Source organism: Cucurbita moschata, unplaced genomic scaffold (assembly GCF_002738365.1).
Source record: "Cucurbita moschata cultivar Rifu unplaced genomic scaffold, Cmos_1.0 Cmo_Scf00011, whole genome shotgun sequence".
NCBI classification, from domain to species: domain Eukaryota; kingdom Viridiplantae; phylum Streptophyta; class Magnoliopsida; order Cucurbitales; family Cucurbitaceae; genus Cucurbita; species Cucurbita moschata.
The window spans coordinates 2,869,325-2,879,958 of record NW_019268527.1 but is presented as its reverse complement, the minus strand read 5'-3'; the positions used below and the strand labels follow the sequence as shown (position 1 = coordinate 2,879,958).

Genomic DNA, 10,634 nt, shown 5'->3' with positions numbered 1-10,634 from the left:
AAAAAAAAAAAAAAAAAAAAAAATTACAGCTCAGATCCTTCAGCTATTTAACCTAACCGACCTGGGATTTTATCAATTTTTTTTTTTGAAGATTCTTCAAATATTTACAAATTTTAATTAATTTGAGTAATTTTTGGTTAATTGTCTTTTGAAAAATTAGTTATTATAGTTAAAATATCATTTTAGTTCAATAATGGGTTATTGATTAAACATGACACAAAGATGAATGATATTTTAGCACATAATTTCATTAATTACAGCTCTGTAAAATGTTTCAGCAGGTTGTAAAAAACTCGATTATTTTTTTTTTTTTGTTGCTAAATGTTATTCTTATTTTATAAATGGTATCACAGACATTGAACTAAATCGTTATAAATGGTATCAGAGTCAGACACTGGAACTAAATCGTTATAAATGGAACTAAGTCGTTATAAATGGTATTGGAGCCAAATACTGGAATATGTACCAACCTTTTCGCTGTTCCCCGAAGGGAGGTAGACATGAGATAGTGTGCCAGTAAGGATGTAGGGCCCAAAAGGGGTGGATTTGATAGGGACCCACGTCAATTGGAGAAAGGAATGAGTGGGGTCCCACATCAATTGTAAAAAGGAATGAGTGCCAGTGAAGATGACGTACCCTGAAGAGAGGTGTATTGTGTATTGTAATATCTCACATTGGGTGGGAAGGAGAACAAAACACCTTTTATAAGGGTATGAGGAAGTCTTTTAAAGGCTTGAGGGGAAGTTCAAAAGGAAAAACCCGTAGCGGTGGATCTGGGTCGTTATAGTCATACCTTTTGTCTCCTCCGTCCCTACTGGATATGTTTTTGGGTACGAACAAGAACAAAAAAATAAAAAAAATAAAAAAGGACGAAATAGAGATAAATAGAGTTAGAATTGGGTGTTATTTGCCCATTTTTTAATTAATTTCAACATTCCATGTATTTTGACTTTGGATCACAAATTAATGAGAAAAAGGAAGCTCAGCCATGAAAGAAAAGAGTTCTAATTGTAACGACCAACGACATGAAAACCAACCAATCGCTTATAGTTATGGGATCGTGTCAATGGCGGAGCGAAAAGATGGTCAAATTCGCTTTCTGGTACGATTCAATTCCTTCGTTAAATTCTTCTTTGGGAAAATGGAGTAGCAGCCGAAATGTGATTCTGTTGCTACTGCTCGTGATTGATATTGAAGATGATGATGATGATGATGTTCTGTAAATAAACATTTTATCGGAATTCGTCGGCCCTATTTGTTCCCCTGCTACCGCCAAAATCCAGAGACTCGTTCATTTTCCCAATCCCGCCTCTATTCTCTCGCTTTCTAGACCTGTTCTAATCGTTTTTCTGGGGATATAAGTGCTTTTCAAGAGAAATTTTCTTTGAAGGTTCATGGATGGGTATTGATCTGATCACTCGTTTCTTATGGATTTTATTTGTTTCTTCTATGTTTTGAGTTTCGTTTCATTGGAAAATCTCGGCATGACGATCGTTCTTTGGCTAAGATTTTCCAGTTTTTTGATATAGATGTTGCATCGTTTATTGATTGATTTCTAGGTCTTTTGATTGCTTTTTCTCGTAATTTGATGAACTGTTTCTATCTATGAAAAATCGATTGAGACGCCACAATTTATATTGCTATTTATGATCCTTTTCGCGTTTGGATATTCATCTGTTCAGATTAAGAGAAAGAAGACATATGAATGACTAGGAAATGGGGAAGAAAGGGGGTTGGTTTGCTGCAGTGAGGAAGGTTCTCAGTAACAAGGTCGAATGGAGCAACTTCTGTTAACTTATTAGTCATATGGAAATCTTCCTTTTAACTTACAGATACGTTATTTCAACAGATACAAGAAAGATCCAAGAAAAAATGGTTCCAAAGGGAGGAGAGTGTGGACACATTTGTGGAACCATCCCTGTTAGATGTTCCCGCAGAACCTTCTCCTATGGAAGATGATATCAATCAAACTAAGCCGGAGGATGAACCGAGCGAGCTTCCGCATTCCGAGGCGGTGGAGCCTGCTGTTGATGAAGCTCAGCTGGCTGTGGAGGATGAACATCTACCCAGTATTATACCCTGTAAGCCAGAAATGACTGAGGAAACAGGAGCTATTATTATTCAATCAGCCTTTCGTGGATATAAGGTACTTTATACTCCAGTTTACATGGAAGTTTGAGATTTTAAAGCGATTAGAATCATCTGTAACTGTTGTTAATGAAACAAACATGAATTTATGATTATTTCCAGCTATCTGTTCTTCAGAGATTTATAGAATTCATAACCAAATTTTATCTCTGAGTAATATATGAATTGGTACAATACACGAGCCAAGAGGTTATTTATAATTGATGTTGCTCTTTATTTGGAAATGGGAGATTTAGATATTGGAATCTGTATGCTCATTCACTTTTTTTGTTGCTATTCATAACATCATGAAAGCATTCGTCGATATTGTTCACCTCTATCCTGGATTTGAAAGAGATTTTCTTCTGCTGGATATTGAAAAGCATTGGCAATGATTTGCATCATTATATTCCCTAGTGTTTATGAATGATTTTTACCATACAGGCGAGGAAAGTATCAAGGGGTCTCAAAGCGATAATGAGATTGAGGTCGTTGGTACAAGGCCACTCTGTGAAACGGCAGGTGGCCTCTACTTTAAAAAGTATGCAAACTCTTGCACATGTACAGTCAGAGGTTCGTGCAAGGAGAGTAAGAATGTCGGAAGAAAATCAGGATTTCCAGCGGCAACTTTGTAACAAACGTGAGAAAGATCATGAGAAGTTCAAAACTTCTGTAAGTCTGTTGCTATGGCCGTATGAACTTGTGCCGCCTGTTTTACCTTTCTTGTTGGTACTTAAATAAATTGTTCCAAGTTGCCAAGTGTATACACATTTTTGTGAGATCCCACCTCGGTTGGGGAGGAGAACGAAACACCCTTTATAAGGGTGTGGAAACCTCTCCCTAGTAGACGCATTTTAAAAACCTTGAGAGGACGTCCGAAAGGGAAAGCCGAAGAGGACAATATCTGCTAGTGGTGGGCTTGGCTGTTATACATATAATATACAAACATGTACGAAGGTCCAAATTTAAACCAAAGATCTATTATCATCATGCAGGGAAGTTTTTCTTTTCTTTTTAGTTTCTTCTTTTTGTTTAACAATAAAGTATCATTGATCAACTGTTGTTCTTTGCAGTTACTTTATGCTTTCTGCTTATCTAAGAAAAATTGTGAAATCGAACTTCAAGTGGTATAGATGGGTTTTAATTAAAATAATGCTCCTTTTGACCTTCTATTCTCTATTGTAATTTGCAACCATTATACTTGCACTACAGATGGATGATGTCTGGAATCCTAGCACCCATTCTAAAGCACAAATGGAAGCCAAACTATTGAACAGGCAAGAGGCCGCAACAAGAAGAGAACGAGCTTTGGCTTATGCTCACTCGCATCAGGTACTACAATTTCATTTTTCTTTACCTATAGTAAGTGTGAGATTCCACATCCATTGGGGGAGGGGAACGAAACATTCTTTATAAGGGTGTGGAAACCTCTCCCTAGTAGACACGTTTTGAAAACCTTGGAGAGGAGAACGAAACATTCTTTATAAGGGTGTGGAAACCTCTCCCTAGTAGACACGTTTTGAAAACCTTGAGAGGAAGCCCGGAAAGAGAAGCCCAAGAGGACAATATCTGCTAGCGGTGGGTTTGGGCCGTTACAAATGGTATTAGAGTCAAACATCGAGCGATGTGCCAGCGATGAGGCTGAGCCCCAAAGGGGGATGGACACGAGGCGGTGTGCTAGCAAAAACGCTGGCCCCGAAAGGGGGTGGATTGGGAGGTCCCATATTGATTGGAGAAGGAAACGAGTGCCAGCATGGATGCTAGTCCCCAAAGGGGGGTGGATTGTGAGATCCCACATCGGTTGGAGAGGGGAACGAAGCATTCTTTATAAGGGTGTGAAAACCTTTCCCTAGTAGACGCGTTTTAAAAACCTTAAGGGGAAGCCCAAAAGAAAAAGCCTAAAGAAGACAATATCTACTAACGGTGAGGTTGGACCGTAACAATTTCTTTCGGATAGTTTAGAAAGAATTTGCTGGTACCAAATATATTATCTCACTTCACTATCTTTTATATAAACATCAGATGGTTATAGCAACTCCTTGCAGTTTAGTTGTTGCTTTCTATTATCAGAATGTTGAAAGAACGCTCATAATAGGATTGAGTACCGATCCCTTTTAGAATGTCACATGGAAATAAGTTTTGATCCGAACACCCATTGTTTCAGCGAACATGGAAGAGTTCTTCAAAAACTACAACCCATTCTGTCATGGATTCAAACAATCCCTACTGGGGCTGGAGTTGGTTGGAGAGATGGATGGCAGCTCGCCCATGGGAACTCCAAAGCACAGCCGATCACCCAGATCACAATTCTGTCACAAACGTCCCAACTCATGCATCTACAATCGACATAATCCAAGTTTATGCTCGTCGCGATCCGAACTCCCATACGAAGCCTTCTCCAAGGACTCCTACTAGCCAAAAGGCAAGCCAAGTGCATAGGCATCAGTCACCTTCCATTCCTAGAGCATTATCTTCATCATCTAGCAAAAAGAAAACAAATGCAGCCAACTTAAAGGTAGGCAGCTGGAGTGGGGATGATGACATGAGAAGCCCCGTGAGTGTCAACTCAAAGCTCACCCGGAGGCATAGTATAGGAGGGTCATCATTCAGGGATGACATAAGCATTGCCAGTTTACCTTCAGTTTCGAGTTACACGCCAACGTCGAAGACGGCTGCTAAGGCTCGGTCCCGGTTGGCAAGTCCATCTGTGACACTGAAGAAAGAGGCAATGGAAAAAGGATCTGCAAGCACAGGTTCTGCAAAGAAGCGGCTCTCCATTACAGGTTCCCCTGCTAAACCAAGGAGGCTATCAAGTCCTCCCATTGTGAATAGTAGCCAAGTACATTAAAAAGCTGAGGAAGTTAGCAGCAGAGAGAGTTTAGCCAAGTCCTCCCATAGGCTCGATGATCCATGCTTTTACACCATCTGCTTTCTGCAGCAGTTTCTACTTACCAAAGTGAGTGAGGAAATATATATATACATACATACATACATATATATATATATATATATATATATATATATGTTTCTTGCTAGTGCCGACCATCAGTATTTTGAGTGTCGTTTTCTTTTTTCCTTTCTTTTTCCCATACCATTTCTCTTCCTGAAATTCTTATTTGAATGTAATAAGATTTGTTTATTTATTGAAACCATTTGTAAATCTGTTTTGTCTATTGTAAATTGTGAGGATTCTTGTTTGTATTCTTTGACTGGTTCATGTTGTATCTGTCAATGTATCCCTTGACAGTTTGAGAGTCTAAGAAGTCTATGGAATTCTATGGGTGCTTGTCCCTATTTTGACTACTGTATTGGGAATCACAATCGGCGTACTAGTAATTGTATGGTTAGAAAGAGAACTCTATGTGTATTATCAATATCTCTACGTGTGATTAATTGTATGGTTAGAAAGAGAACTCTATGTGTATTATCAATATCTCTACGTGTGATTCGTTGAGACATAAACTTCTCCCCCTTTTTTTTTGAGAAAAGGGGTGAGGAGCGAAGGAGTTCAAGAGTGAGACAAAATAAAGCGAAGGTCATACGGCTCTTTGAGGGCCATAAATAAATCTAAGGAGTTATTGCGAATAAAAAATGAAACGATGAGATTATGGAAGTAAATATTCTTGCAGTACGAGTCTATTCTTTAATTAAGGATAGCTCAAGTCTATCGATATTGTCTTTTTGAGCTCTTCCTTTCGAACTTAGATTTTTACACTTTGTAAGAAATGTTTTGTTCCCGTTTTCCAACCAATATGGGTTCTCACGTAAGAAAATTTAAATATCATCTCTATTTTTTATTATTTCAATTTTACTTGTACGGGGGCTAAAGTAATAAAAATATCCTTAAATTCTCGAAAGTTTCAATAATACTTTGTTTAAAAAATTTATAACTGCATTTGCCTTTAGCACTATGTTTAAACAATACCTATGAAATTTTAAAAATCAATGCCTTGTACCATTATAAAAAAAAGTTAAAATTCTTACAATTAAGCGAGATAGAGGCAACTGTTAAGGATATTTAGTAATAAATTATAGTTTACCATATATATTAGATTTGATATTTTATTATAAGGCAAATATCTAACATTTGCCTTATTACTATAGGTATCTTTCCATTTATTGTTATTTCCATTTATTACTATTTCCATATCCTTGTAATTTATTTGATTATAAATAAGATAACTTTCACACCATTTAGGTGTGGTGGATTCAGCAAACATTCACAGCAACAATGTCGACACGAGGGACAAAGCAAAAGTTGGGTTTTCGTCCATCCATATGAAAGATAATCGCCAAATTTGGTGTCAATTGGACTCCATGACACCGTATGACCGTTCACCAAAATCATGTCTACACCTACCAGATTGAAAATGCCTCAAAGTGCATCTTACGAGACATAGTTTCAAGACATGGTGTCATCTTTTCACCACTCCTAGACCATGTGGCTTAAGTAAGCTACTTCTGTGTTACGGTGAGGGTGTGCATTGTGAGACGAGTGTCTTAGGTGACTTTCTTTGAAATGGGTTTTTCAAGAACAATGTTGGACGGCACGAGTGTGCCGATATTGCGTCAATGCCCATGTGTCTGAGATTGAATTATGCACCAGCTATCTAGTACGAGATCTGTAAATGATATGACATGGACACGGGAGAGTCCAATGCCTCGATAGAACTTGGATAGATGGATGTTCAGGATGTCCCCATGTTATGAAAAACTATATATTCACTCTCGATATTATCTTCCAAGTGAGCTAATGGACGATGACACCCAGGAATTAGGATGACATCATGATATGTGAGCTATATTGTTGAAAATCTAGATGAAAAGATGGAATGCGACATTGCATGTGAGAGACCTTGACCCTAAGTAGAGAAAAGGTCGAGCCGAATGACTTAGTTTAGTGTAGAGACAAGTCGGTTAAGTCACAAACGATTGAATATGCACGCACAGGCGGCGTGTGTTGTCAAACATGCTTAGATTCCGTACAAATTGTGTTCAGTTGGCAAAGACAACTTCACCTAAGGTACGTCGAAGACAAAGCCACGAAAACAGGCGAAAAATGAATATAGCCTTTGAGTTTCTCTCAAGGGTTGTTGTGAGCGTGTCAAGATCACGACGTAGCACGCTCAAAATGTACAACCGTGATACTAACACCAACCCAAATAAAACAAATTATTTCAAAATTAAAAAAAAAAAAAAAAAAAAAACTTTTTTTTATCAATGTCGCCTGAAAAGTGAAAACCACAGGTCCATTGCTTCGTCATTGCAGTTCCGAGAAAACCGAATCGGGTTCGCCTCTGAATCGAAGGAAGGGATGCGGATTTCTGGATGAAAATTTCACATTCTCTCGTCTGTCACTGGAATTCACTCAAATGGTGAGCAAAACTCCACTCCTCGATCCACTTCTCTTTTTCTATCTCTCTGTATCTGTAGGTTTCATTAGGCACCAAGCATCTAAGCTTCTGAATCTGATTATCTCTGTCTCCTTCGTTTCTATGTTATTATGCTTCGCATATATCTTTAGCTTGTGATTTTTTGGATGTTAATTTTGAATTGGAGTTATGCTTCTTATTGGACGTTAGCGTAAATCATTTCAATTTTCCCCTTCAAATTTTATAGTCTCGATGATTGATTAAGGTTCCATGTTACTGTTATTTTCTTGAGAGTTGATTTTGGCTGAGTTTTAGCCATCATTTTATTGACGATTTTCAAGGTTAACCTTCCCAAGCCATTAAGCTGCAATTCGATGCATAATATACTAAAATGGAATCACTGCATCTTTCAATACTGATTTAGGCTGTTTTACAATACTTTTCTTTTAGTTGTAAGTTGTAACTTTGACTGGATTACTTCACAATAACATAAGGATCTTGGATTTGAGTGATAGAACTCGATATTATTTATCATTGTCCGAATTGGGCAAGGATTAGATTGCTCCTGCTCTTATAAACTTAGGCTGTCTCAGTTTACAAAGGCACACCCTCTTTCTTCCATAAACTTCCTAGTGATCCCATTATTCAAGATTATTTTACATCACATGACTTAGTCACAAAATGTGCCCCTCCTAAGTTCCTAACTAAATCACAATCTGTTACAACCGGAGCCCATTGCTAGTAGATATTGTCAATTTTAGCCCGTTATGTATCGCCATCAGCCTCACGGTTTTAAAACGCGTCTACTAGAGAGAGGTTTCCACACCCTTATAAGAAATGTTTTGTTCCTCTCTCCAACCGATGTGGGATCTCACAATCCATCCCCCTTGGGGGCCAGCGTCCTCGATGTCTGGCTCTGATACCATTTGCAACAGTCCAAGCCCACCACTAACATATATTGTCCGCTTTGGCCCATTATGTATCGTCGTCAGCCTCACGGTTTTAAAACGCGTCTACTAGGGAGAGGTTTCTACACCCAAGGAATGCTTTGTTTCCCTCTCCAACCGATGTGAGATCTCACAATCCACCCCCCTTGGGGGCCAACGTCCTCGTTGGCTCACCGCCCGGTGTTTGGCTCTAATACCATTTGTAACAGCCCAAGCCCACCGCTAGCAGATATTGTCTGCTTTGACCCTTTTCGTATCGCCATCAGCCTCACGGTTTTAAAACGCGTCTACTAGGGAGAGGTTTCCACACCCTTATAAGGAATGTTTTGTTCTCCTCTCCAACCGACGTGAGATCTCACACAATCTAAGCCCCACCTCCCATAACTCATTTCATTTGATCAACAGTTATTATTAGTGGCCAATAAAAAAGAATTGAGGGTATGGGTATCAAGCTTTAACGTTTCAGCACTTATTTGGATATGTAATTGACACTTATGTTGATTTGCGAGTTCCAACTTCCAAGTTCTATTGTTAATAAGACTAACAAACTTCTAGGTGTGCATTAGGCTACACCATTCCTCGCAGGCCTAGCGGTAGCTGCTGCGGCTCTTGCTGGTAGATATGGAATTCGAGCTTGGCAAGCATTCAAGACACGGCCACCACAAGCCAGATCACGCAAATTCTATGAAGGTGGTTTCAATCCTACAATGACAAAGAGGGAAGCAGCTCTTATTCTTGGTGTTAGGTAGTACTCCAACGTACTTGAATTTGTCCTTCGTGAATAAATAAGCTAACTTTGCTAATTTTGGATTTGCATCTTATGCCTTTTAATATTCCGATCTTTGTTAGAATTTCATGGTTTGGGGCTGTTTACTTAAATGGTAGGAAACTTATTGAACGCAGTTAATGATCATTTCATGTCACATTGATATTTACAAAACAGAGCCCCATTTGAAAATGATTTCGTTTTTAGATTTTTGTTTTTAAAAACTGTTTGTTTTCGTACACATTCTTATTATGATTTCACCTTTCTTAAACAAACATTATAATTCTTAGTCAAAGTCCAAAACACAAACAAGTTTATCATAACAACTCTTATTAGTTTTCAAAATTTAAAAGGTAGATAACAAAAGAATGCAAGTAAAAGTAGTGTTTTTAGGCTTAATTTGTACAAACCAAAGGAATGCTTTCAAAATTCAAGTCAACCACTGAAAAAAAGGGTTTTCAAAACTTGTTTAAGAATTCATTCTTCTTATGAAAGTTAAAACTCTTTGTAAATAAGTTGTGATCAAATTCTCTAAAAACCAAGTAGTTTTCAAATTATTGCCTGGTCATTTAAGATTGATCTTGATTCTTTCTAATTCTTCTATTTTGGTTGAGGCTCTGCTTTACATTTCCCTCTAAGAAGGATGAAGAACTTTGCTTTTTCATTTCTTCTTTTCCTTCCATTTAATTATTAGATCTACATAATTAGTTTGGAGTACAGAGATCAGTGAGACACCAACAAGATAATTGGTTTGAATGTTTCTGAAATGATTGTGAAATTATTCTTAGTAGAGCAATGCTTCTGTACTAACTTCTTCACTATGAACTTGTTGTTGAATGAAAGAGCACTGTGGTGACATATCTTTCTTTGTTTATCAATTACTTTCTAGGGATTGACCAAATTTATACTTGATGGCTAACAGAGAAAATACACCTCCAGAAAAGATTAAGGAAGCACATAGAAGGGTAATGATAGCAAACCATCCCGATGCCGGTGGCAGCCATTATCTTGCTTCCAAGATCAATGAAGCCAAGGATGTCCTGCTCGGAAAATCTGAAGGCAGCCCATCTGCATTTTAATGAGGTATGCTGCTTGAAATCCTTATCAAACGTTCTTCAAAGTTTAAGCATTCTGCGGAAACCTATGCTCACTTATGGAGTTTGGTTTCTTTAGTCTGGAAAACATGAACACTATTATAGTTAGACTTGAAGCTTACTTTCATAACATCCTCCATGACTGGTTTTCTGGATGCGTTTACTTTAGACATTTATGATTATTCTGTTTCCAGTCTCTTCAGTAACATTGAATTTGTACAGCAACCTTTGTCAAAGTATTATCTGTTTTCTCCTCTGAACATGGATTATTCATTGGTTGATTGTTTCAGTCATTGGATTCTCAGAAATTTATTCGGAGATTACTATG

The 10,634-nt window shown here is 37.9% G+C and overlaps 2 protein-coding genes across 3 annotated transcripts in view; both read left to right on the top strand.

Annotated features, from left to right (window-relative positions):
* The window catches only part of LOC111449276 (mitochondrial import inner membrane translocase subunit TIM14-1-like), a 26,173-nt gene extending 15,539 nt beyond the window's left edge, over nt 1-10,634 (top strand). The window contains exons 3-6 of the mRNA XM_023089113.1: nt 7,371-7,556; nt 9,013-9,191; nt 10,135-10,322; nt 10,396-10,634. Of these exons, the coding sequence (XP_022944881.1) occupies nt 7,371-7,556; nt 9,013-9,191; nt 10,135-10,291 (522 nt within the window). The 3' untranslated portion in view covers nt 10,292-10,322; nt 10,396-10,634. The remainder of the gene's footprint in view (nt 1-7,370; nt 7,557-9,012; nt 9,192-10,134; nt 10,323-10,395) is intronic.
* Nucleotides 947-5,095, top strand: LOC111449273 (protein IQ-DOMAIN 1-like). Of its 2 annotated transcripts, none has more exons than XM_023089111.1 (6): nt 947-1,102; nt 1,683-1,770; nt 1,850-2,146; nt 2,572-2,799; nt 3,340-3,459; nt 4,292-5,095. In XM_023089111.1, the coding sequence occupies exons 2-6, from the start codon at nt 1,717-1,719 to the stop codon at nt 4,973-4,975; spliced, it is 1,383 nt and encodes a 460-aa protein (XP_022944879.1). In that variant the 5' UTR covers nt 947-1,102; nt 1,683-1,716; the 3' UTR covers nt 4,976-5,095. The 2 variants fall into 2 exon arrangements, with proteins under 2 accessions (XP_022944879.1, XP_022944878.1); XM_023089110.1 differs by having other exon boundaries at nt 947-1,402.

Bases quoted from the DNA above. Each gene is read 5' to 3' on its own strand.
- LOC111449273 (XM_023089111.1), top strand. From the start codon at position 1,717: ATGGGGAAGAAAGGGGGTTGGTTTGCTGCAGTGAGGAAGGTTCTCAGT. The intron at 2,800-3,339 runs GTAAGTCTGTTG...CTTGCACTACAG, and splicing joins ATGAGAAGTTCAAAACTTCT to ATGGATGATGTCTGGAATCC. The intron at 3,460-4,291 runs GTACTACAATTT...CCATTGTTTCAG, and splicing joins CTTATGCTCACTCGCATCAG to CGAACATGGAAGAGTTCTTC.